This window comes from Balaenoptera musculus, chromosome 15, assembly GCF_009873245.2.
Source record: "Balaenoptera musculus isolate JJ_BM4_2016_0621 chromosome 15, mBalMus1.pri.v3, whole genome shotgun sequence".
NCBI lineage: Eukaryota > Metazoa > Chordata > Mammalia > Artiodactyla > Balaenopteridae > Balaenoptera > Balaenoptera musculus.
This window is the reverse complement of record NC_045799.1, coordinates 24416154-24442993: the sequence shown is the minus strand read 5'-3', so window position 1 is coordinate 24442993 and position 26840 is coordinate 24416154. Positions and strand designations below refer to the sequence as shown.

Below are 26840 nucleotides of genomic sequence, written 5' to 3'. Positions count from 1 at the left end.
AAATGTAAGACCGGACACTATAAAACTCTTAGAGGATAACATAGGAAGAACACTTTTTGACACAAATCACAGCAAGATCTTTTTTGATCCACCTCCTAGAGTAATGGAAATAAAACCAAAAATAAACGAATGGGACCTAATGAAACTTCAAAGCTTTTGCACAGCAAAGGAAACCATAAACAAGACGAAAAGACAACCCTCAGAATGGGAGAAAATATTTGCAAACGAATCAACGGACAAAGGATTAATCTCCAAAATATATAAACAGCTCATTCAGCTCAATATTAAAGAAACAAACACCCCAATCCAAAAATGGGCAGAAGACCTAAATAGACATTTCTCCAAAGAAGACATGCAGACGGCCACGAAGCACATGAAAAGATGCTCAACATCACTAATTATTAGAGAAATGCAAATCAAAACTACAATGAGGTATCACCTCACACCAGTTAGAATGGGCATCATCAGAAAATCTACAAACAACAAATGCTGGAGAGGGTGTGGAGAAAAGGGAACCCTCTTGCACTGTTGGTGGGACTGTAAATTGATACAGCCACTATGGAGAACAATATGGAGGTTCCTTAAAAAACTAAAAATAGAATTACCATATGACCCAGCAATCCCACTACTGGGCATATACCCAGAGAAAACCATAATTCAAAAAGACACATGCACCCGAATGTTCATTGCAGCACTATTTACAATAGCCAGGTCATGGAAGCAACCTAAATGCCCATCAACAGATGAATGGATAAAGAAGATGTGGTACATATATACAGTGGAATATACTCAGCCATAAAAAGGAACGAAATTGAGTCATTTGTTGAGACGTGGATGGATCTAGAGACTGTCATACAGAGTGAAGTAAGTCAGAAAGAGAAAAACAAATATCGTATATTAACGCATGTATGTGGAATCTAGAAAAATGGTACAGATGAGCCGGTTTGCAGGGCAGAAGTTGAGACACAGATGTAGAGAACGGACATATGGACACCAAGGGGGGAAAACTGCGGTGGGGTGGGGATGGTGGTGTGCTGAATTGGGCGATTGGGATTGACATGTATACACTGATGTGTATAAAATTGATGCCTAATAAGAACCTGCAGTATAAAAAAACAAACAAACAAAACAACTAATACTAAACTTTCATTGGGTTATTTGTATGGAAAGATGTTAATATAAATGTTTCAGACATTACATGAAATTTCTAAAAATCTTTTATGTTCTGGTATAATGTTATAAGTCATAATCCTAGTTATTACCTTAAAATGTATATCTCAGAAATAACTAATTTTCTTGTCAACTGCATTATTATGAACTTTCATCAAATTTTTAACTGTGGTCATTTTTAAGTCTTTTGTCATTTACAGACAGTTCTGGGTGTACTCTGATGCTTTTGCAAATATGTTCCTATAAAAGGGTTTCATCTTTAAGAAATTCAGGGAAAAGACTCTGACAAGTACAGGTTTCTGGTAACTGACCGTACTGCTGAACTGAATGAATAAGCATTTTCAGAACTCTAATGAAAAACTGATGAACTCATAAAAGTGCTAACAAAAATCAAGATGAAAAAAAAATTAATTACATGGGACTGAGTGAACTGATGAGGATGAGTATAATTTAATAAAAAAAAAAAAAAAAAAAGAAGCAAACAGGTATATCCCGGAGTTATTTGAGGTGTGAGAGAAGAATATCATAAAAACTCTTTAAATTTCTAAGCTTATTATCTCCTTATTTCATAGTCAGCTAAAGTTAGCTTCTCAATATGAGGTAAATTTATGTTTTCTATGGTAGATCAAGATAGTACAACCTGAATAAAGTAAAAGTAATTAAGAATATAATGTCCAGGTGAACAAGGACCTTGTCTGTCTTGTTCATCAGTGTTCCCAGTGCATCAGGCAGTGCACGGCACAGAGTAGACACTTAAGAAAATATTCGTGGAATAAAATATGATATTTCATATACTGAGTGAGAAAACAGATTTTCCAAGATATCAGAATTTTGCTTTGATATATAAGAATTGTTCTACTGAGCAAATCTTTTATTCAAAGCTGTCCTGTCATTATTTATATATTTAAGAAGTAAAATGACCCCAAGATACCCATGTAACCCCCAAAAGCCTGCTGTGTGGAAGGTCCTATAACATCACTTGAAAGACAGCATAGGAGAGTTGGTATGACCACAGGTGTTACTCAAGCACCTAAAGATATCAGGCAAGGATATTCAGAGTTACATTGGAAACCACCCAAATATCCATCAATAGGAAACTGGTTAAACTGTTTAATGAACTATGATGCATCATTATAAATAATTAGGTAAATCCATGTATCTTGATATTGACATGGAAAAATGTCCATGTTATACTGGTAAGTAAAAAAAAAAAAAAAAAGGATGTTGTAGACACTGTGACTAATATAATCCCATTTTTACTTTTAAATAGAACAATATATGTTATATCTACAGAAAAAAGCAGTTGGAGGAATACATACTAAATTATTGCCCGTGAGATTTTTTGAAAAGTTGAGATTTTGAAGGCATGGATCATCTCTATTATATACTTATGAAATGTCTGATATTTGAATGATAGTTACATCTGTAATCAGATAAAGTAATAAAGTTTTTTTTTCAAAGGAGAGAGGGACATGATCTTTGGAGTCAAACAGACTGCTTTTATATCATGGATCTACCAACTATCAGCTGGGTGACCTTGGACAAGTTACTTCATGTCTCTGAACCACAATTTCCACATCCATAAAATGGAGAAATTAATATCAGCCTCATAAGAATGTTGTACCTACCTCATCAGTTTCATCACATACCATCATTCTCTTAGAATGCTCTAGAATAGGGGTTGGCAAACTAGTGCCCTTAGGCCAAATTGGACCCTGTTTTTGTAAAATAAAGTTTTATGGGAATACAGCCACAGCCATCTGTTTACATGTCTATGCCTGCTTTTGCACTACAACAGCAAAGTTGAGTAGTTACTACAAGGACCATATGGCTTGAAAGACTGAAATATTCATATCTGGCCCTTTGCAGAAAAAGTTTGTTGACTGACCCCTGCTCTAGGAAGAATACACTGGCATTCTTTCTCCTCTTCACCATGGGACCTTTGCACACACTGTTCCTTTGCCTAAAATGACACTCCCACACCCCACATCTAATCCTTTTCTGTCAGTCTTACTCATCACTTCATTACCTTGGGGAAGCCTTTGCTGATCCCACCCCACAACTGAACTAGATTACCTTTCCTGTTATACATTCTCATAGCATTCCTCATAGAGCTTATCATGATGGCAATTACCCTAATTATCTGTGCCCTTATTTATTTAATGTTTGACTCCCTATAGACTGCGAATCCATAAAAAAAATTGTCTTTTTCAATCCTGAATCTCCAGTGCCTAACAAAGTACCTGTAATATAATGGATAGATACATTCATGCATGAATGATATAATTTCTAAAAGGTACTTATTGTCTGCTATATACTGTATAAAGTATACTTTATAACAAATATTTTACCTAGTAGACGTGCAAATGGTTAAGAGCATAGATTAGGAGTTCAACATCCTGAGATTGAATCCCAGTTCTTCCATTTAATACATGAGGAACATTAGACAAGCCCCTTAACCTTTTTTGCCAGTGTCCCACCTGTAAAATGGTATTAATATTAGTACCAACCTCATGAAGTCTGTAATGAAGATTTATAATGTAATTAATATTATCTACATAAAGCATTTAGCATAGAGCCTGGTACACATTAAGTGTTCAATAGATTCTATCTATAATTATAATTATTGTTATTAATTATTTTTATTAGTGCAAGTCTTGATGGACAGCAGATATTGGTACGACCCCCACAAAGTTGACTCCAGCGTGCCCTGGAGTCAGGGCTACTGGGACAAGGTGAGCCAAGGTCTCCTCTCTCACTCCCACTCCCAACACAGCCAAACATAAATCAAGTCAGAGCCATGGTTAAGCAATATTCTTTCTTTAATTCCCCTTTGCAAATGGAAGCCCCTGAGCTGGTCCGCACCCCCACCCCTACCCCACACCTTGGGCCCACCCCAGATGAAAGGCCCCCAAATCAACCTGATGGGAGGAGGAGAGGAGCACCCCCTCCCTAGGATGGTCCATTTAAAAAAATCCTAGTCATTTAAGAAATGAGGCTGGGGACAGGAGAAGGGAGCTGGAAAACAAGGCCAGGTCAGGCCCAACTGGAGATGCTGGGGTGCCGAGGACCTTTGAGAAGGGTTTGCAAGCACAGCCCTAAGCTCAGGGCCTGCATGGCTAAGGGAAAGGAGACAGACAGACAGATAGTCTGACTCCTCAAGGTCCTGCCTGCCTGGTCGTGGACACTGACACACCACCACTGCCACCACCACAGGCCTCCAGATGGAGAATTTTCCAGTTACTCTGAGATAGGGTTTGCTAAGCATCCCCTCTGGCCCCTGATCTGGGGCATCCCTGGGGTCCCTCTGAGACCAAACCTGGGAGAAGGAGGGACTCTAGGAACATGCAAAGGCGGGGAGCAGAGACCCCCGCCCCACCCTGCTGCTCTACAGGATGGTAGCTCCGGCTGCATCTGGGCTCCGAGGGTCCTTCACACCGATGATGAAGTTATTGGTTCTCCTGCTGCCATGGACCCAGGACAAGACATCTACCTTCTCCACGTGGTGACCCCTGGCTTCCAGGAACTCAATCTCTTCCTCTGTGAACTCACCTGAAAACCATTCCCCAACATATACACATTCAGAGAGTTTAGAGCACTGGCTCAGGAGTCTGACGGTTAGACCTGAGTCCTGGTCCTGGATGCCCTACTAAGGAGCTGTATGACCTTGGGCAAATTGCTTTACTTCTCTGAGCCTCAGTCTCCTCATGTATAATAAAATGGGTATTATCTGAGAACCTACCACATAAAGTTGTTGCAGGGATTAAAGAAGACAATGCACACAATGCACAAAGCTCAGAGCCTTGCATATAGTAAATGATTGATAATGTACAGTCATTCTTAATATTGGAAAAAGGGCTTGGCTTTAGGGGTCTTCATTCCACCTGCCTAGGCAAAGCTGCCATCATTACTTGCCAGGATTACCACATAGCCCACTAACGGGTCTTTCTGCTTCCAGTCCTGCTTCCTTACAGCCTATTCACACAGCAGCCATTAGTCAGCCCATGTCACTTGCCCTGCTCAAAACCTTCCAACAACTTGATGACTCTTCGAATAAAATCCAAAGTCCTTACCAAGGCCTCTAATGCCCAACATCATCTGGAAACTTGTAACTCTCTAAACTCCTCTCCTCATTTCCTTCTACTCTCTCCCTTGCTTAACTCTGCTCTAGCCTCCTTGCTGTCCCTCAAGTAGGCCAAACATGCTCCTACCTCAGGGCCTTTGCACTTGCTGTTCTCTCTGCCTAGAATGCTCTCCTACTAGATAATCACAAAACTGGCTCCCTTACTTCATTCCAGTCTTCAAGAACTTCCTTGCCACTATCTAAAATAGCAGCCCCTGTCATTTTTACCTTGCTTTATTTTCTTTCAAAGTACTTACTGCTACCTGCATCTTGTTTATTTATTTACTGTGTCTCTCTCCACTAGAATGTAAGTTTTTTGAAGGCAAGAATGCTGTCTTGTTCACTATTGAGTCCCAGTGCCTAGAACAGGGTGAGGACACAGTAAATGTTAAACAAGTATTTTCTAGATAAATGAACAAATCCCCACTCTCTCGCATAAGTTTGGGTCTTCATCATCTCTTGCCTGGACCATTATCCCAGCTTCTTCTTGTGTTTCTCTGACTTAAGTTCTCCTCCCTTCAATCCACCTCCCCTACATAAAACAAATCGTGTCATATCCCTCCCCCGCTCAACTAGATAAAGTCCATACTTCTTAACATGAACCTCCACGGTAAGCCCTGTAACCTCACCTCCCATTGCTCCTCAACAAAACTCTGATCTTCTTACTTCCCCAAATGGGATGATTTGGGGTAGTTCTTGAGATAAAGACACACATTAAATAGCATTACATCACCAAGTTGGAAATATATTCCCTTTGTGGTTCACTTTCAATCCTTTTGATAATAGAAAGGACTACATTCCATTCTGGTCTCCAGCATTTCTAATCTCCTTCTTTAAAAGAGAGAGCAGACCTCAGAACATTCTGTGGGCAAAAATGTCTAACTAAAACCTAGAAACATTTGATTTTTTGTAGCTGTTTATCATCTATTTGTGGCAAATGATGCCATTTTTCCATTTGTGATTATGATATAAGGTTTACTTTTAAAATACATTCAGGTTAAAAAGGAAATCCATTTGTAGACACACATTATGTAAATAATGCTTTAGATGGTGTGCAAATCTGTCAAAAGTCATGAAGGTACTGGATAAATTCTGAAGTTTGGGAAACAATGTCTCTAGTCCAGCTGGCCCCCTGGCTGTTCTCTGAGCCATTTTTTCTGGCTTTGCCCAAGCTGCTCCCCCCAACAACCTGACCCCGTCCAGAGTGTTCTTTACCTCCACATGCCAAATTCCTGCTCATACATCAAGGTCCAGCCAGTTGTCACCTCTTCCATTAAGCCTCCCGGAGCCCTCAGGTGGGTGAACTTTCCCTTCACCAAGCCTCTGCTTGTCATGTCTTACACTGTGTGCCCCTCAAGGGAGGGCTGGGATGAGCACCCTCACCCCCACAGTAACTGAGCACAGAGCCTTACATTCTATAGAGACCTGAAGATGTTAGTTGAGCAATGTTCATTTTCAAGGACTTGGCCTCATCATCCATTAGCTGGGATCCAAGTGTCACTAAGCAACCACAGGGTGTGACTACTGAGGAATTAGGTCTGTGGCTGCTACCATGCTTCAGTCCAGGAGGTATCAAGAGCCATGCGGTAAAGAACTGAGTCTTTGGTATCAACCAGGTATGTATCTGATATCAATTCTGCCATTTATTGGTTTGTCTTTGACTAGTTTATAACCTCTGTGAGCATCAGTTTCTTTATCTGTAAAATGGGGAGACTGAACAAGCAAGGACCATGTCTCATGCAATTTTGTATCCCCTTTGGACTAGCATAATACATTGTTCTAATAAAAACTCCTCAAAGGTGCACATACTTTCCCAGTTATGAAATTAAGCTGTGTCCAAAATTAAGCACCCGTCCTTTTTAGAGGAAAGTCTTATCTCCTTACCATAATCTGTAAGGTCTTCTGGCCCCTGCCTGCTTTCTGATCTTATCTTACCCTCACTCACCCTGGTTTCCTTTCTACTCCTAAACCACCAAGCCCATTCCTGCAGTGAGTTCTTTGCATTTGTTCCCTTGTCCTACAAAGCCTGCCACAGTTCTCTGCTTGGTGGGCTCTTTCTCACTCTTCAGATCTCAGCTTAAATGTAACCAAAGAGAACGCTTCCCCACTCATCGAGTTAGTCATATACATCATCCTGCTTTAATGCTCTGCAGAGCATTTATTTTGCTTTTTCATATTTCTTTGATTATTTCTTTTCCTGTCTGCCTGTAAATGCAGTATCCCTAGCACCTAGGATAATGCCTGGCACACAGTAGGTATTCAATACAAACTGTTGAATGAATGGTTTGCAAAATGAACAACTATATCTTATTTTACAAATGAGAAAACCGAGGCTCAGAGTGGAGATGTGAATTTCCCAAGGCCACAGCCAGGAAATGGCAGGACAGGTTCCAATCCGCAGATCTTCCACTGTTCCAGTAGGAATTGGTTAAAAGAAACCAAACTTTCACTGGCACGGAGTTGGTGCTGGTAGAGGCAGGGGCACCCTTGGAAGGAGCCCCTTTCTCCACCCTGCCCTGTGCCCACCCCATGGGGACCTTTGCTCTTCACTCACTGTCCACCTGCAGGAGGTTGGTCTGCAGGTCAGGGTGCAGGCGGCCACGGGCCAGGCTGTCACTCAGGTTCCGGTTCAAGGTCAGGACATTCAGCAGGACCTGTAGGCAGCCAGGGGGAAGAAGTCAGGGCTGTCCCAGAGGTGTGGGTTCAGGAATCCACAGCCTTCGCCCCTGGTCCAGACTCCTTAGTCTTTAGAACACTTACACCAGGGATGTCATCTGAGTTTCTCAACAGCCCCAGAAAACAGGCAGGCCTGTGATGACTGTCTCCATTTCACAGAGGGGAAACCAAGGGCCAGAGAAGAAAAGCAATTCATTCCAGAGTTTGGAGAGAGCTAGGGAAGAGGCATCACTAGCACCAGTCTGCTTTAATACAACCCAAGGCTCTCCTCCCTTCTTCTTGGCCAGGAGAGGGCTAATAGCTGGCGGTGGTCTAGGGCACAATGTGAGTACTTTCAGCTTGGTGGCTGGAAGTATGCGTAGGCTCTGTAACCAAACTGTCTGCCCATTCTTACTAAACTGAACCTAACTTCTTAACTTCTCTGGGTCTCAGTTTACTCATCTATGAAATAGAAATAAGGATTCCTCCCAAAGTTGGGAAGCTTAAAAGGGTTACCACGTGTAACACTGTGCCTGGCACTTAGTAAAATCTCCATAAATGTTAGCTATTTGTTATTATCTTCATTTTACAGCTGAGGAGACTGAGGTTCAGAGAGGTTAAGTGAATTCCCCAACACCACACAGCTGGAAATTGGCAGCACTTAGGCTGGGACCCAGAGGTGTCTGATTCCAAAGCTCAGGTTTGTTAACTCACCACCTGCCAAAGTACGGGCCTGACACATATATCAGATGCTCAAGACATTCATGGAACTGTTGTGAGGTGTTTTAGAAGGTAGCAGGCCCTTCCTTTCAAAATCAGACCCTAAAGAAGGCTGCTTGTTATTCAGATGTTGACTAGAGGCATGATGGGACTAGAGATTGACAGAGCCCAGGCAGCCCAGATGCTCTATCACCTCTCAATTCTACTGGTCCTGCGATTTCCCTGCAACCTGAGAAGACATGGCGATTCAGGGCTCCATTTTTGCTAAGAACAATGTAGTTCATGTCCCCAGTGCTCAGGATGGGCCTGGCACAAAGCAGCCTCAGCCCATGTCTGCTGCGTGAGTAGGAGATGAGGACAAGTCAGAGACATGAGGGGCATCTGCAGCCCAGGTCACAGCTTGCCTCCTGGCCACAAAAGGCCCATCACGGGGGAAAACTCACCTGGGTCAGGCCGCTGAGGCCCCGGGCAGCTCCATTGGCCCCCAGGGCAAGGTAGGTCCCACAGAGTCCTTCTGCTGGCCGGACCACAGTGGGCAGCAGGAAAGACAGTGGCCGCTTCCCTGGCTGCACCGAGTTCTCCTGTTGTCAGAGGACCGAGACCACAGGGGAATAAGAGGTGGGGCAAGACAGGAGAGGGCTACTCCACCACTCTTCCAACATCTCTCTCTCTCCTGAATCTTCCACAGGCGCAGTCTTCATGGGGACTGGCCCATCCCTAGGCCACAGTCTGCTGTTTGTGAAATGGGCAGGGTCCCTGGATAACTGAGGTAGATAATGGACCCACTGAGCTAAGGGGCTGCTATGGGGCTACCAGGGGTGGCAGGAGAGGGATCAAGCCAAGAAAGATGACTATGAGAAAGAACAGAATAATCCCCACCCTGGTCATCTCTATCTGTCTTTGTCCTGCTGGGGTCCCAGCCTGCAGGGAGTTAAGAATGCTGCTCTCACAATAGACAATAATTCACATCTCCTTTCTTCTTGGGTCCTTCTTAAGTGCCCCTTTAGTGCTCAGCATCACACAGTCATAAACTACTAATGCTGAAAAGTACCCAAAGCATCAAAAGGGGGCCAATATCCTCACTGTAAAGTAGGTGAAGAAACTGAGGACTAGAGAGGGGGCAAGACTTTCCCTGTGTCACACAGTGAGACGGTAGCAGAATGGGACGAGGTTTCTTTGCACCCAACAGGCTCCAAGCCCCGGACTTGGGCTGGGGATGAAGTGGACACCTTGTTTAGGCTGTTTTTCTTTATAATATAATTTCCTAGAAGAAGTGGGGAGGGAGGAGCAGTCATACTACTGCACCTTCTACCTAGCCTCAGGGTCCCCAGGGGAGGAGGGAAGCAAGGCCCTACCAGGCTGGGCGCAGGGTGGTTAGCAGTCCTGTTAGGCCAAGAGAAGTCCAGCATCTGGCTGTTGAGCAGGATCCCCGAGGGGGTGATGAGGCCGCTGCCAAAAGGCCGGTTCAGGGAGCTGGGGGCCGAGGTTAGGGCCAGGTGAGCCCTGAGCCTGCCCTCACTCCCACCCACCCACCACCCACCTCCTTCCTGGTCCAGATGATCTCTTGTGCCAGGTTCCGAGTCTGAGCTGGCATACCTGACCATGGCTACAATGAAGTCATCAGGGCCCATGATCAGCACCTGGGCAGCCGTGGGAGCCCCATTTAGCTCATAGATGGGCAGGAGCGGGACAGGGGCTGTGTGGGAGTCATTGATCTGGCCCCGGAAGTAGGCAGCCTCAACTTTGCTGAAAAGACAAGAGGTAGGAGATGAACACACAACAGGCTCTCATTACACCCCACCTACCACACTTTGTGCTGTCTCTTTGTGCAATTATTTGATTAATATCTGCCTCCCCCACTGAACTGTTAGGTCTATGAGAGCAGAGGCTCATTTATTCCTAGCATATAGGGAATAAACAGGAAATAGTTATTGAACTGAATGAATTTATTTAGGTGTTATTCAGGTTTTCTTCTAGAGGCAATGTTTAATTTATTTCATGTTTAAATCAAGTCTTTTAGTTACTTGACTATATTCATTTAATCCTTTCTATGAAAGTACCTGGAACATAGGGGATGCTCAGAAAATATTTGTTTCGAATGAACAAACTGAATTCATTTAACCTAGCGTTTGTAGTCCAGAACTAAAGTTTTATTAAGAGTTTAGTTAGAGGAGGGTTTTGTATACAGGGACCTTTACTTGCTATTAGAATTTTTTCTTCAAGGCACAGGAGGACTTGGCACAGCAATAACTATTGGATAAATCAGTTGAATTAATTTAACATAGGTGTTCGTGTTTTAGAGCTAAATTTGCACTGATCTTGAAAACATGCAATTTTCTATCTTTAAAGTTCAACTGAGGGTTTCTTACCTGATAATGGTTAGTTAGTTATCCTTACTGACTAGAGAATGACAAGTTACCAAGGATTACTGAGGACGTCCATTGAGTTTTCAACCACGAGGGCTAGTGGCCACACAGAGAAGGCACAGAGGGTTTTGTTTCAAGTGGTTTGGGGGCAGGCGGGGGGTAGGCTTGGTTTTTAGGCTTTATCCTTGTGGTCTTGAGCTGGTTTTCGTTTTTGGTTGCTGCTGTTTCTGCTATTTAATTATTAGCTGTTCATTTAGTCTCATCATTTGCAACTTAATTCATAGAGGGTTGTTTGAGTATCAGTATAAATTTACATGAACTATATTTTTGGCTTCTGATTTTTCCTTTAGCTAGCCTTTAAGTCAGTTATAGTAGCAGCTAAATAGTAATCAATCTTACCTCTATTGCCAATTGAGAATAACAATGATATTTGTTGAATATTTATTATGTGCCAGACAACTTGCTAAGTGCTTTGCATGTATGATCTTGTTTAGTCCGCACCATGACCTCATGAGGCTGACACTGTTAATGGCAGGCCCTTGTAGAAATTGAGACTTAGAGAGTTTAAATGACTTGCCCAAGGCTGCACAGCTAGTGGATGGTCAGGCTGGGATTTGAACTGAGGCAGTCCAACTAGAGCCCACAATCTTACTACTATGTTATGCTGCTGATGTAAGTACATTTGAATCAAAATCCCCACCACCTCTAGTATTTGCTTGGGGGCTCTTTTCATTGTTATTAGGCTTTCTTTTTCTACTCAAAAGGGGGAACAGATGGGTCCATATAGGTGCCCTGCTAGGGTCAAAAAAATGTGAGAGCTATATAAAGTAGACCACCTTGTTGTACAGATGTGGAAACTAAGGCGCAAGGTGAGGCAACTAGTGTCACACTGTGAGTTGGGGTTGAGCTGAAATTGACTTGGGCCTCCAGGCCTTATTGCTCCACCAGCTGCTTTTCACCTGATTCTTTCCCCACACCTGCCACCGCCTCTGCAGTATCCAGGGTCCTGCCCTCAGGACCCACCTGAGCATGTCATCCATGCTCTCAGTGATGGTAGAATCGTAGACGGGATCTCCCAGTCTGCTGGCCAGAGCTAATGCGATCTTCAGGGTCTGAAAACAGAGCAGGGGTGTGGAAGAGGTTGCCAAGCCCCTCCCAGCACCCACACCAGGTGCTGTGTGAGAAAACTTGGAGGTGATTTAGTCAGGCCTTCTGGCACTACCCCATCCCCCCACTCTTAGTGTCCCCAGACCCAGGGTGGAGTGGAGGGGTCAGCCTTACCTCTGCCACCCAGTGAAGAGCCTGTTCCCGGGATACCAGGCTGGTGAGATTGAAGCCCTCGAGGATGTTGAGAGCACTGATGAGGGCAGGGCCCGTGTGTGGGGGTCGGGGACTGAGAACCAGGTGGCCTGAAAGGACAGGAAATTACCGACGGCAGGGGAGGGGTCAAGGCATCTCCACATCCCTCCATCACACAGACTGAAACCACTGCACTGAACCCCCTCATCAGGTAGGAAAACTACACTGGGAGGCAAAGGGACCCACCCAAGTTCACACGGCAAGTCAAGGGCAGGGCCAGGACTCCAACCCAGAACACTTGTCTTTAGTTTCCTCATCCATATGAGGAAACTAAGGCTCAAGAAAACTGTGATTTGCCCAGAGTCACACTGCAGTCCATTGGCAGAGCAGGGACAGGTGTCCAGATGTCCAGAGTCCTGGTCCACCATGTGTCTCTTTTCAGCTCCTCCCTTAGGCCAGGATATTATTCAGGGCTCCTGCTGGTCCCACCCCTGAAACTTCCTGGAAACAGCAAACTTCTCTTTCTATTTGAGGCCCCTGTTATTGGATGTTTGGACATCAAAGGAACAATAATAATACTTGACACATGACAGTAACGTTAACTAATTAACTCATTCAATCCTCATAACGGGTACGGTTATCCTTCCCATTTTACAGGTAAGGAAACTGAGGTACAAAGAGGCAGCTGGTCCAAAGTTACAAGAGGTGAGGGGAGCCCAGAGTACTCAAGGTACTGGCATTGCCAAGAGAACCCAGGCTGCGGAGGGCAAATGGAAATCAAATACTACACATTCAGTGCCCATTCCGATCAGGGTAACTTCCAACATCATCTCATCACCTCCTCATGGGCACCCTGAGCAGTAGGCACTATTATTATCTCCATTTTAAGGAGGGAAACAAGGCTCTGAGTGGGAAGTGGCTTGTTCAAGGTGAATGGCATGGCTGGTACTCAAACCCAGGTCTTCCTGGCTCCAAAGCTATGCTCTTCCTCTGCTCAGTATAACACCACTTCTGGTAGAAGAATCAGGCTTAAGAGATTGAGGCCTGGAAACCTGAATGCAGAGGCAGCCTCTCCTGGAGCTTGAGGTTATCTGGGCCTCCTCGAGGGGAGAAAGCCTGAGAACCTTCTGAGGGACTCAGGAACCTACCACTTTGCGTTTGCAAACATGGAGTTTACCCATGTCATAAGCTTGGCTTTCTGGGTTCCTCACTGGTTTTGAGTTTGGCGGGTTAAGTTCCATTCCTCCCCTGGGCCTCAGTTTCCTTTTGGCACAATGAGGGGGCAGGTCTCTGACTGTCTTGAAGGGTTTGTTTTAACCTGAAGCTAAGATGGATTTTGGTCTTATGGACTCTTCTTAGGAAGCATAGGGCAGTGAGAGTGGGGCTGGGGAGGGGGCTGAGGCAATACAGACCCTGAATCAAGAAAACCTATGGGGCTTCCCTGGTGGTGCAGTGGTTGAGAGTCCGCCTGCCAATGCAGGGGACACGGGTTCAAGCCCTGGTCCGGGAGGATCCCACATGCCGCGGAGCAACTAGGCCCGTGCACCACAGCTACTGAGCCTGCGCTCTGGAGCCCGTGAGCCACAACTGCTGAAGCCTGCACGCCTGGAGCCTGTGCTCCACAACAAGAGAAGCCACCGCAATGAGAGGCCCTCGCACCGCAACAAAGAGTAGTCCCCGCTCGCTGCAACTAGAGAAAGCCCGCGCACAGCAATGGAAGACCAAACGCAGCCAATAAATAAATACATAAATAAAATAAATCTATTAAAAAAAAAGAAAACCTATGGCCAGAACCCCAAATTCCAGGCCTTAGCCTTTGACCAGACCTCCCTCCCCATATCCTAAATATTTGGGGTAACTGACTCCACAACTACTTTAGAAGTAGGCTGACTCTGGCTTGCTTCAATGGTTGGCTGTTTAGGCAGCTCACTGCTTCGGTTTCTCTCTTGTGAAATGGGGAGGAGCCACTAGGCCAAAAGGATGTGGCCGTGGACTGGGAGGCTTCTCCTGAGTGGGGACCCTGGGAGCTGGGGGAGAGGTCACCTCTGTACACGCCACACACAGGCTTCTCCAAGAGGGCACTGTAGTTGCTGAAGTCCTCCTCAGTTATGACACCCCCTGCATGCTGAGCCTGGAGGGGAGAGAATGACCCCCACCACTGTGAGTCACACACCACACTGTGAGCATGCGGTTTAGCCTAAGGTATATGTTTGGATCATACACAGATCAAATGGTTATCAATATTGTGCCTTCTGCAGTTCCCATCGTGGCCTTTAGGGACCCCATCAGCTGTGGGTACCCCAGGAAAAAGGAAGGGGAAAAGCACTAACAATAAGCACCCACTATGTGCCAGACATTGTACTGGATACAATCTATGAATGACCTCCTTAGCTTGGCATTCAAGGCCCTTTGTGATCTGGCCCCTGCCTACCTCTCCCACTTCACGTCCTGCTATTCCCCAATGAGCTCTGTACAGCGACCCAGAGTGACCTGCAGGTCCTGAACTCACGACTCCATGTCTTTGCACATACTGCCCTCTGCCTATGTAGAAGGAAGATTTTCCACTTACAGCAGCACTTGCCTAGGAGATATCAAAACTGAATTCTGCATTTCACTACAACCAACTAAAGCCACTCCAAAACCATGAACTCTGGATGACCCTCGTAGGACAACCCTTAACGGGACATAACTGAGCACTCTACTGAGCAATGATCCAATCTTGTACAAACTGATGGGCTCATTCTATCCAGCATGCTAATTTTTAATCCTAAATTAGCATAACCACTAGGAATCCTCTCCTTTTTTAGTACTTTTAAGTACCTGAAGCTTGTGACTTCTAATCTACCCTCAGTGACCTACACATTGAATTTCTTGGCTTTGTCTGGTAAGTTAATAAGCTCAGCTTTGGGTTTTTCTCTCTTAAACCTCTGATGGTCTTTGTTAGAGTTTCCTTCATCCCCTTCTCCACCACCAGGAGAGGACACGCAACCCAGGTCTGGCTAATCAGAGCATTCCTTTTCCGTGCTACCGTGACTGGTTTGGGAATAGTCATGAGACCTATGACGGGCTGATGAGACATAACCTTGAGGCTTTGCTGGAACTACTTGAATGAGAAAGGCTCTTTCTCTGGGATGGCTTGCTGGAAGGATGGCTAGTGGAGAGCAGGTATGGAAAGGATCTGACAGAGAGTGATTTCAAACAGTGGAAAGTAGAGTTGTGAGACCAAAGGAAAGAGAGACAGAACAAGTCCTTACAATGTGGATGGAGTCCCTGGACACAGTAGATCTAAAACCAGTACACTGCTGGACTTTCCAGGGATGTCCGTTTGAGATAGGCATCTATCACCACATCTATAACTCCAATGCCCAGCACAGAAGCTGGCACAGAGCAGGCTCTCCATGAAAGTAGAATGAATGATGGACTTGTTTAATTCCCACAACTGTATGGCAGAGATAGATATAACCACCTGCATTGCACAGATGAGACAATCACTGAGTTGGTCTGTGTATCCTTATCTTGAACATAATTTTCCGTTAGTGGTTTTGAACTATCAACAATAGTTCTCATAACCCATTACTGCCTCAGACTAAGACTCTTTGGGGTTGGGTGGTAAGCCCTTGTGTCAATCCTCCCCAATCCTGATAGTCACCAGTGAAGATGGTGTCTCCCTCAGTCCCTAGAAATCCAGGGAGCGGGGTGGGATTGTGGGCTCAGGGAAGCTGAGGCTGATCCTGGGTCTCCACCAGGCCTGGGAGGGCCAGGACAGGCCACTATACAGGTTGGTACCAGCCGTGGGGAGCTCAAAGGTACCTCTCTCAATCAAGACAAAATATTCTCATCACCCTAGGAGGTTCTTTGTGCCTCATCCCAGTCAACCCCCCCCCAATCCCCCAAACTACTGATCTGATTCTGAGGTTAGTTTTGTCTATTCTAGAATTTCAAGTAAATGGAATCCCCAGTAAATATATGCAGAAAGAAAGACAGGGAAGTAAGGGGGAAGAGGACTTCTCTGCAGTAGGGTCCTCCGCCGCAGGGCCGGGGGTGCTCCATGCGCTCACCTCGGCCACCATCTCCAGCGTGAGGTTGCCACCGGCATAGAAGGCAGCGGGGCCATAGGTGCCAAGCACATCCAGCACCGCCGCCAGGTCAGGCCGTCGCAGCAGTGAGCCAGGTAGTGGCGGGTGACCCGAGGGCAGGAACGTCTCACGGAAGCGCTCAGACGCATTGGGTGGCGGCTGTTCGGCCAGGGCTTGGGCTGCGGGCAGGAACACGAGGCTGGGATGGGGGTGTTGGGACTGTACATGCAACAGGTGGGGTGGATGAGGGCTGAGAGGCCGGCCCTAAGCCCTCCGGCCCCCCAGGAGCCTGTTACGGGGGGTGGGGTAGTGGTGGTGTATATGGACCAATCCCGGATCCCTCCCAGTGAAGGTAGGGTGGTGTGCGGAGGGGGTCTGAGGAGCAAACTGGAAGAGAGGCACTTCCTGGCTTAGGACCTAAATCGCAGAGGTTCCCTCTCCCCTCTCCATCAAACTCATGCCTTTCCCTCCACCCCCAGGCCCCACTGACCTAGATCATGGGTCATGTTGAAGCCATCTTGGGCCACAGCTGCTGCGAAGGCGAGGACTTGGGACCATGGCAGCCTGGGGGAGCCGGAGAGCAGGGGGTGGAGGAGGTCCTGGGGGGAGGAAGAAGGGTCCTGGGGGGGGAGGGGGGTTCCTGGGAAGGAGAGTCCTGGCAAGGGAAGGGGGTATTAGGAGGGGGTAGTTGGGAAGGGAAGAATCCAGGAAGGGAGGAGAAGGCCACCCAAGAAGGAGTGCAGGCAGGGGCCCCTGGTCCCCAAGGGGAGAACCTTTACCTGCCATAGAGCTGGTGAGCTTCGTGTAGCCCCTTCACCATTCCGGGAACCCCCACCAAGAGCCCAGGCTGGGCAAGGCGGGCAGGTGAGGGAGAGAGGAGACCAGGTCACTGGAAGGGGGGGCGCTGGGCTGAATTCCGCAGAGCCCCAAGCCAGGGATGGGGGGCTGGCACAGGGGAGAGACACAGGCCAAGTATCCCAGAGGAGGGACAAGCTGTCCCCAGCAGGCATCCCTCCCACCTCCCTGACTTCCTATCAGCAAATGCAGAAAGGCCTCCTTTATCTGTCATAGCTGAGGGATTTATAAATTAAGCAAACCCTTTTAAGAGCCAAGACATAACAATTTAGATGGAAACCTGTCTAGATTGGATTATACCTACTCTTGCCTTTTAAAACAGTGGACAAGTGACCTTCATTTAACCTTTTCATTAACACACCACCATTACTCTGAGCTGTGATAATTCAGGGGTGTGTTTGGCTTTTGCCACTGCACTAAATATCTATTTTTCCAAGTTGTTCTATTTCCTCCTTTGCTCTCAGTAGATAGTGGGTTTGCCTCCAGCAGTTCCTCTATAATCTTCCAATATGTCATGGGCTAGGAAAGTTACCAACAAGAGCCTCAGAATGAGATGTGTGAGTGATAGTGCAGCTACTCTGTGACATCTCAGACTGCTCAGTGGCTCTTTTTCTTCCTTCTTATGTGCCAGATAGGCAAGGTCACCAGAGAAGTAAGGTGGTGCTGCACTGCCTGTTATCAAACATTCAGATTTTTTGGTTCATTATTATTATTATTATTTTTGGCTGCACCGTGCAGCATGCAGGATCTTTCCCCTACCGGGGATAGAACCCACATCCCCTGCAGTGGAAGCGCAGTCTTAACCACTGGACCGCCAGGGAAGTCCTGGTTCATTATTTTATTTTGGGGGCTGCCTATCTCCCTCATAGCCTAAGAGCATCCTGCTTAACTCTTTCCCTCACCTCCACGGTAAATATTCAGGAAGGTAATGCTTGGGTTAGCAGAAGGGCAGTGAAGGGAGACACCACCCCTTCTCACCAGGGTCCCCACCTTGGTCTCCCAGGATCTCTGCAGGGCCTCTTCTCTGAGAGCCCCTGGTGCAGACTCCCGGAAATCAATCAGGTGGCTCTTATTCCGTCGGATGTCATGTATCAGCATCACACCCCCACTAGGAGAGACACAGAAGGGGGAGGGTGATGATAAGATGCCACTCCTCTGAACAATTAACCTGCTGTTCCTCAAGCCCCCCACGCTGATGGCTATAGGCTCAGTCTGTCATCAGGAGTCAGGTGTCTGAGCTCCCTCCCCAGCAGAGATTCAGAGACTCAGCTACCCTATCAGGGTGGGGAGTGAAATAAGAGGGTGGGGGACCCAGAGTCCATGGACCTCTTCCAGCCTGTTACTGGAGCCTTTAACCCCTGACAAGGGAAAACCCAGAGACTGGGAGAGCAGGATGTTCTGCTCCCCCTCTGCCCCCACCTCCTACCACAGTTGGACCCCTGCCATCTTCCTGCACCTGCCTCTGTGGTATGTCCCTCTCCCTCTCCCAGGACTGAATTACGTAAGGACCGACTGTACACAACCAAAAGTGGAATTTCTTTCGTAGGGCCTGGAAGGCTGGTCTTTCAGGAGCCAAGATATGGACTTGGTCAGCTTGTCCCTTTTCTGTGGTTTGCTTCCATCTGAGACGGGGGTTACATCTGAGATAACTGGCCTGCCAGCTAACATAATAGGGAAAGCAGGACAGCTAAACAAAAGGGAGTGGTAGGAACTATGGCCAAGTGGACAGTACAAGCCCCATCATGGAAACAGCTTCTATCAGCTCCAGATAACTGCATGCCAGGTGAGAATGTAGGCCCAACGTTATTAGGTCTCCTGATTGTTTCAAGAAATGTTAGAAATCTGGATTTTTATGAAAATTCTCAACTTTTTAACATCAGCAACCAAATTTTTAAAAATTTAGTGTGGCAAACTAAACCAGGCTGTGTGCGGGTGTGGCCCATGGTGGCCGGTTTATAGTCTCTGTTTAAGAGGTCTTACCCTGGGATGTATTTTTGGAGGATAGAGGATCCATTGCTTTCATCAGACTCACAGGGATTTGTTTTAAGGATTTGTAAACCCTATAAGTTGAAGTATCACAAGCCTTAATTAAGGACAGTATACCCCAACTGTGTACCTCACTTTAGAGTTTATGATATCCTTTCCCAGTTAAAGAAAAAATCTTCTGAAAACACCTCCTTGGACCTCCATGTAAAGAGAAGGGGGCAAGATTGGGTGTAGAAGAGAAAATGCAAGGAGCTGGGGCCCAGTTGCCCCTCTGCTCAAACTTGGAGGAGCGCACATGAGGCCCACAGACCAAGAGACAGAAGGAGGCCTGGGGCACCCCAACCTCCGCAGCTGGGAGCTTCTTACCCGCCCAGGCCAGAACTGTGAGGAGCCACGATCCCCAAACACAGGGCTGCTGCCACAGCTGCATCCACGGAAGATCCCTGTTTACTGAGCACCTCTATGCCCAGCGATGTGCAGTGGGCGGCATCAGTCACCACAGCGCCCTGGTGAAAGATCTGGAAGGGGGAGGGGACTAGGTGGGGGCAGAAGGGGCCCCCTGCCTCCCAAGGGAACCTCCACAAACCCCAGAACCTCCAACAGAGGGTGGGGATGGGAGCCCTGCCCTTTTATCCCCTTGACTCTCCCCTACGAGTCTTCTTTCCTTACCTCAAGTGCCTCCTACCTGATCAGTTCCCTTCTTTGAGCTCTGTCCGCCTCATGCCCAGGAGGCCCTCCCTTGAGACCTTCCTCTCCCATGTCACCGCCCTCTCCCCTTTCCATTTGCTGGCCCCCTTTCACCACTCAGCCAGTCCTCAGTTACCAAGGTCTCCTTAAGCACTTCTTCACCCCTCCTCCCCAGGTTCTCTCCTCTCCCCCTCCACTTCCTCCTCACCTGGGGGTCCCCGAAGTAGATCTGCATGATGAGCGCCACAGTGACACCGGTGGCAAAGGTGAGGCAGGCCGTGACGATGACCGTGAGCCCGTCCTGGCGGCAGGAGCACTCGGACGCTGCCGCGGAGAACGGGTCTTTGTGCGTCTCCCGCAACGGCGACCCGTCCTGGCTGCCCATCTCCGACGACGACGATGGCAGCCGCTGCAGCCGCGCTGACTTCAGGAAGGAGTCCGGGTCTGCGGGCGGCGGGGGTCGGTCTGGGCGCCTCTTACCCGGCCCTGCCCGCCCTCTAGGCGGGGCTATTCCGCGTCGCCCCCTCTCTCCGCCCCCCACCCCCAGTCAAACTCCACTAGACAGCACTGCTCCCCTTTCAGCGTCTCCCCGATGCACCCAGGGAGGGCCGTTGGGGGGCGTGGGGGGTGGTCCCCGCTTGGAAGAGACAGGGACCCCCAACTGGTCAGCAGGGCGGCTGGATTCCCATCCCTAGGCCACATTGCCCGGGACCCAGGACCCGGGGCTGAGAACACTTCCTGGAGAGGCAGGGGTTGGGCCCTCCCTGGAAACCAGATCCTGCCCCAGCTGGGGCCCAGCCTTCTGTGCAAGGAGGCAGCTCCATAAACTGAGCGGAGGGGCCCTGTCTTCCAACCTTGTTTTCTTGATCCATCCATCCATTCATTCACTCAACAAATATGGAGGGCCTGCTATTTGTCTGGTCCCATGCTAGATGCTAGGGGAAAGGAACAAACAGTTCCTGCCCTCATGGGTTTTGAAAACCAGTGGAAGAAGAAGATAATAAACAAGTAAACAAAGGAGTATATCATTACAAGTTGTGGCAGGTGCTATGAAGAAAGAGAAGGATGACAAGGTCCTACTGTATAGCACAGGGAACTATATTCAATATCCTGTAATAAGCCATAATGGAGGGACTTCCCTGGTGGTGCAGTGGTTAAGAATCTGCCTGCCAATGCAGGGGACACGGGTTCGAGCCTCGTCCGGGAAGGTCCCGTGCCAGGATGCCACGGAGCAGCTAAGCCCGTGCGCCACAACTACTGAGCCTGCACTCTAGAGCCCGCGAGCCACAACTACTGAGCCTGTGGGCCACAACTACTGAAGCCCACGTGCCTAGAGCCCATGCTCCGCAACAAGAGAAACCACTGCAATGAGAAGCACGCGCACCACAACGAAGAGTAGTCCCGCTCACCGCAACTAGAGAAAGCCTGTGTGCAGCAACGAAGACCCAACGCAGCCAAAAATAAATAAATAAGTAAATAAATAAATAAATAAATATTTTTAAAAAGCCATAATGGAAAAGAATGTGAAAAAGAATGTATATATGTATAACTGAGTCACTTTGCTGTACAGCAGTAATTAACACAACATTGTAAATCAACTATACTTCAGTTAAAAGAATAGAATTATAACAACAACAAAAAAGGATGAAATGATAGAGAATAATGGTGTGTGTTGGAGGCACTTAGCTGGGGAAGTCAGGCAAGGACTCTCACAGAGGCGACTTTTAAGCTGAGAACTAAGGGATGAGGAGCCAGCCATATGTAGAGCAAGGAGTGAGTGTGTAGAGTGTTCCAGAAAGAAGGAACAGCAGGTGCAAAGAGCTTAATGTAGGAATACGTTTGGTGCATTAGAAAACAAATAACCAAAGTTGGGGTGGCTCTGGTGTGGTGAACAAGGGGAAAGAGTAGTAGGTGGAGGCTAGGGCAGATGCGCTGGGCCTTGAGGGCTTAGTGAGAAGGTTGGATTTTACCCTGAGAGCCATAGGAGGCCACTGGAGAGTTTTAAGCAAGAATATGAAGCCGTCTGTTTTGTGTTTTAAAAAGATCCCTCTGGCTGCTATCTGGAGAATGGATCTAAGGATAATAAAAGTAGAGACAGGGGACATTTGAAAGCTACTTACTTGCTGGGTGACTATGGACAAGTCATTTCAAGTCATGAGCCTCACTTTCCTCATCCTAATAATGGAGCTGATCCCTAACTGGCTGGATGGGTACAAGGATTCCATAAGGTGATGTATACCAGGCACTCTGTAGGTTCTCACTCAAAGTTATTTCCATTTCTTTTCCACCCTGGCCAGGGCCAAGACCCTCTTCCATCCCATAGTTTCCCCCCTCTGGGATATATTAGCCTTGAACCCAGGTCTCTAAATGGTCTAAAGGTCCTGGGGGTTTGTGAATAGTAAAGAAATAGCCTGATACCTTGACCTTAATATGTGACTATACTCACAATGTGTTTTTAAAAGTTCATTCATTCAAAATTTTTTGAACACTTGCTACTATGGCCTGGGAGTATAACCCCTTTAAAAGTCTGTGGGATAATATTAAGAACTGACTGTTATATTTTCCTGTTTAAAATACTATCATGGTTCATCAATGCCAAAATGATAAAAATCCAAGCTCCTTAACCTGGTGTTCAAGGCCCTCCATAATCCATACTCCCCTTTTTTGTATAAATAAGAAACCACATACATATATAGATAATTTTTAGAAATTCTTCATGGTGGTTACTTTTGGGGGAAGATACTGAAGCTGGGAATGAGATGGAGTGGGAGAATTTTTTGTTTGAAATTTTTGCCACTTACATATATTTCTTTTGTTTTTTAAAATCAATACATATATTTTTAAATAAATAGGAAAAAATGCAGGAGATAAGAATGGAGAAGAGGACTTTTACTTTTTCTCACTGTTCTTTTTTTTCACCATGAACATATAATTTGTTTTAAAATTTCTATTTAAAAAAAGAGACTTGTCTTCTGGAAGCCTCCCTCAGTTGATCATGCTTGATTCTAACCCTCAGCACCAGCACCAGAGTCTGTAAATAAAACTAATTTACAGTTGATAAACTAATTCAAGTTGATATTTCCAGGCACTTGTCCTCAAATCTGTTTTCTCCAATCAGATATGAGGAGCCAGGAGGTGAAGATGCTACGGCCCCATCAGAGTTAGATATATTCAAGACTTCTTATTCTACCAATAATTTACTATGAATATATAATATAAATATAAATGAATATTGTTATCCATTTATTCAATAAAAATATTTACTGAGTACCAATTGTGTAAGTGGTGGGGAAGCAATACCATTGATTTTGCTGATGTGTAAGGACAACAGCAGGACATTGGGAAAAGGCTAGTTTGGGACCAGAAGAAACAAGTCATTTGGGAGAAAAAGGATGAGCTTAATTTTGGCTATTCTGAATTTGTGGGACAACAGCAGGAGTTGTCTGAAGGCAGTTGGCTTAGTAGGCATCTAATTTTTATCTGCTTAGTCACCATTCCCCACTCAACTTTCTTTTAGAGAACACCAAATCCCCTCTCTCCTTCCTCACTCCCTCATTCCTGATCAGAGTGAGTATATGACTTAGGCCTAGCCAATCAGAACAGGCACCTCTGTACAGTGATTGGTTCAGGTTCACGTGACCAGCACCAGCACCAATGATATTCAAACTCTGTTTTGTTTTGTTTTTTGCTAAAATATTGGGAAAGAGAACGACTTTCTTGTCTAGGTTGCTAAGGTGGTAAGATGTAAGCCTGTTGCTGCTGGGGGCATCTTGCTCCCACAAGATGGGAGGTTTTCTGAAGATGAAGCCCATAAAAATGAAGGCAAAGCAAAAGATGGAGAAAATCCAAATCTTTTTCAGGTACCTCAATGCAGCTATGCCTGAAGTCCTATATCCTGAACTTTTCAGTTATGCTACCCAATAAAATTCTCTTTTTAGATGTAGCTCAGTTTTAGCTGGGTTTATGACAAATGAACCCTGAACAGAGTTGACTTGGCAAGTCTAGCACTCAGAAGAGAGAGCTTAGCTGGAGACTGGGATCATACCTGGCTTGCTTACTCCCCGAGGGGAGAATCACTAAAGATTTTTGAAACAGGGAGTGACATGATCAGAAATGCAGGGTGCTGGATGGATTGGGTTGGGAGGGGGTGGGGGAGAGTCAGGAAGCAGGAAGAATAGCTAGAAGCGTATGGGTAATAGAGATAAAAGAGGATGGTGGCTTAGTCTACAGTGGTGATGACAGGGATGGTGAGATGGAATTTGGAAGATAATTAGGAGGAAGACAGAGAGCATCTGGCCACTATTTAGAAGTAAGCAGAAGGGAGAGAATCATGGGTGGCTCCTGGGCTTCTACCTTGGGGACTGGATGGATGGCAGTGTCATTAATTGAGAATGACACTGGGGGAAGAACAGGTGCATGGGGAAGAGAGGATGAGTACAGCATGGAACATGTTGAAGGTGAGGGACTTTCAGGACATCTAGAGGCAGATGTCTGGGAGAGAGAAGAACACATGGGCCTGGAGCTCAGAAAAGAGCAAGAAAGTTTTCGCCAATCTTGGAGTGGTAACCCATCTAGCTCTGTTTTCCACAGGGCCTGCTGTGGGGGTGCCTGGCACTTGGTTCTGTGGAATGGCCAGGCTAGAGGCCAGCTGGGCACAACCAAAGTCCTTGCATAAGAGGATGGGGCAGTGCCATCAGGTGGCACCAGCAGGTTTGACAACATAGGGGGTCATGTTAGCCAGCAGCTGGTCCAGCTGGGCCAGAGGAGCCTTGGGGCTTGGAGTAAGTTAGTAGTGCTGGGAGACATGGTATTGAAATGACTACACAGGTAGGATGGCAAGGTCCTTGGAACCTTAGTGCACAACTTGGCATAAGGTGCGGCTTCCTAGAAACTCAGGTGACCAGGGTCTCTGCTGGATTTTTATACAGTTGAGGGCAGAGCCTGTATTAACTCCTCAAGGAACTCCCTGAGATTTGAGAACTCCCTCCCTTGCCATTCTTTCATCCTGAGATCTTCTCTTTCATTCATTTATTTCTTCAACAATTTTTATTGAGAGCTTAGCACTGTGCTCGATGGTACAGAAAGGATGGTGAACAAGACAGTCATGATCCCATCCTCACAGGGCTTATAGACATGGAGTAATCAAAGGTTGCACAAATAAATAATCACAGGTTTTGATAAATGCTAAGACATTCATAGGAAAGGAGGATAAAACATATCAGGAGTTTCCAATCTCTCTCTCTGGGAGAGATAGGCATTCCCAGTTGAGCTGGAAGAGGAAACTAAGACCTAGGTCAGGGTAGGTGTGCCCATTGTCACACAGTGAGTCAGGGCAGTGCTGGGACCAGAAGTAGTACTCTTGGCTCCTGAATAAAGGACCTGGTTTCAGCCTGGTATCCACCAGGACACATCCTCCCACTGCTCTCCCTGTTACCTCCTGATTCCAGGGCTACTCCCTTCAGAAAAGAAGTTTTAATCTGCGGCTTTGACATGTGATGACCATAAGCCTCCCCACCCTCCCCTCAAACCCCCTCCAGGACAGGTACAATCTAGTCAGGTTGGCAGGGGCTGCTGGTCAGGGCCAGGTGACTGGAGAATTGTGGAGGGGGAAAGAATTTGGGGCTGTCAGGCTAGGAGTAGCCACAGAAGGGCCAGGCCAGAGAGGGCTGGGCAAGAGAAGCAGGATCTGCCAGGCTGGTGAGGGATAGGGCTCAAGTGCAGGCACTGAGAGGAAGAGAGAGTGAAGTAGAAGGAGGCTCTAATGCCAGGAAGTGACGTTGAGGGAATGGGGGATGGAGGATGGAGGATGAAGAATGGAGGGGAGGACAGAGAGCTGAGCCACATGGACAGGAGAAAGAGCATTAGGGAAGAAATGCTCGGAGAGCTTTCAGCCCCAGGTGTCCCCCAAGCCCTGTCTCCTCCCTCCCTACTCCCACCCCTTGCAGTTCCTGCAGAGGGCTGAAGAGAATACAGTAAAATTCTGGAGCCTGCTTCCTAGGGGGCAGGGTACCTTACTAACATCCTGGCCTGATCCACTGCTCTGGGAGGGGTGAGGTATCCACAGGGCAGTGAAGGTGCTCTGGTCCCCAAGGACTTTGAGAGGTCAAGCAGTCCATCCCCCTGTCTCCCAGTACCATCACTCGCAGATGGATGGGAATCATATTCTCTTTACCCCTCCCTGGACACGAAGAGATTCTCAGCGTCTTCTCATGGTCTCTCCTTCCCACAATCCCTGGCTGTGGGGAAGTTCTTCTCAAGACCTAGCCTCTATCCATCCTGCTGCAGTCTCTGACTTGGTTTCTCCTATCCTGTTCTCTGTGACTAGAGAAAATCCTCTTCTAGGTGATCACAGCTGTTCCTTAGGAACTCCCCGCCAACATTCCTTCCTTATTAGTTCGTTCTTCCCAAGGGGGTAACCCCAACCCCTCCTACTGCAGTCCCTAGCATCGTTCTCCCTTGTCGCATCCTAAGCCTCCAAGGCAGAAATGTATCCCCAACCCTACCAGATAATTAACAGAGACAAGGGAGGAGAAGGGAGAGGCCCAGGAGGAAAGGAATGAATTAGGGAGATGGAGCTTCAGGTGATGCTTCGCGCAGATGAAGGAGGACCGGGGACGTCCCAGGGGGCAGGGACGGGGCCAGCGGGCCTCACCGGTATCTGGGTCTCCCAGGAAGGCGTCCTCGTCCTTGCGGCTCCTCAGAGGGACCGCGGGCGCCGGCTCGTCCTCCGGGAGCCTCGGGAAGCTGGTGATGCTCATGTAGTCCACCGGCGAGTAGGCGCCCAGGGCGCTCTCCTGACTGGCCTCGTTCTCTGCCGCCATCCTCGCCCGCGCCCCCAGCAGCGCAGCGCCTGCCGGAAGTGGGGCGGCAGGGGCCGGGCTGGAGCTGGGGGCGGGGGGGGGG

At 47.2% G+C, this 26840-nt stretch overlaps 1 protein-coding gene across 4 annotated transcripts; it reads right to left on the bottom strand.

Annotated features, from left to right (window-relative positions):
- Positions 1 to 3974: 3974 nt before the first annotated feature.
- Positions 3975 to 26803, bottom strand: GGT7 (gamma-glutamyltransferase 7). 4 transcript variants are annotated; one of them, XM_036827052.1, is made up of 15 exons: positions 26590 to 26803; positions 20146 to 20381; positions 19617 to 19768; positions 18255 to 18372; positions 17189 to 17256; positions 16900 to 16973; positions 16392 to 16588; positions 14377 to 14464; positions 12316 to 12443; positions 12058 to 12146; positions 10265 to 10414; positions 10024 to 10141; positions 9112 to 9249; positions 7848 to 7947; positions 3975 to 4722 (listed from the first exon to the last, which is right to left on the bottom strand). In XM_036827052.1, the coding sequence occupies exons 1-15, from the start codon at positions 26756 to 26758 to the stop codon at positions 4559 to 4561; spliced, it is 1989 nt and encodes a 662-aa protein (XP_036682947.1). In that variant the 5' UTR covers positions 26759 to 26803; the 3' UTR covers positions 3975 to 4558. The 4 variants fall into 4 exon arrangements, with proteins under 4 accessions (XP_036682947.1, XP_036682950.1, XP_036682948.1 ...); XM_036827055.1 differs by having other exon boundaries at positions 4034 to 4722; positions 7855 to 7947; XM_036827051.1 differs by having other exon boundaries at positions 4037 to 4722; positions 18243 to 18372.
- Between the last annotated feature and the right edge of the window lie 37 nt (positions 26804 to 26840).

Bases quoted from the DNA above. Each gene is read 5' to 3' on its own strand.
- GGT7 (XM_036827051.1), bottom strand. From the start codon at position 26,758: ATGGCGGCAGAGAACGAGGCCAGTCAGGAGAGCGCCCTGGGCGCCTAC. The intron at 19,769-20,145 runs GTGAGGAGGAAG...TCCCCCTTCCAG, and splicing joins TCTACTTCGGGGACCCCCAG to ATCTTTCACCAGGGCGCTGT. The intron at 12,147-12,315 runs GTAAGGCTGACC...CTCTGTTTTCAG, and splicing joins CTCTTCACTGGGTGGCAGAG to ACCCTGAAGATCGCATTAGC.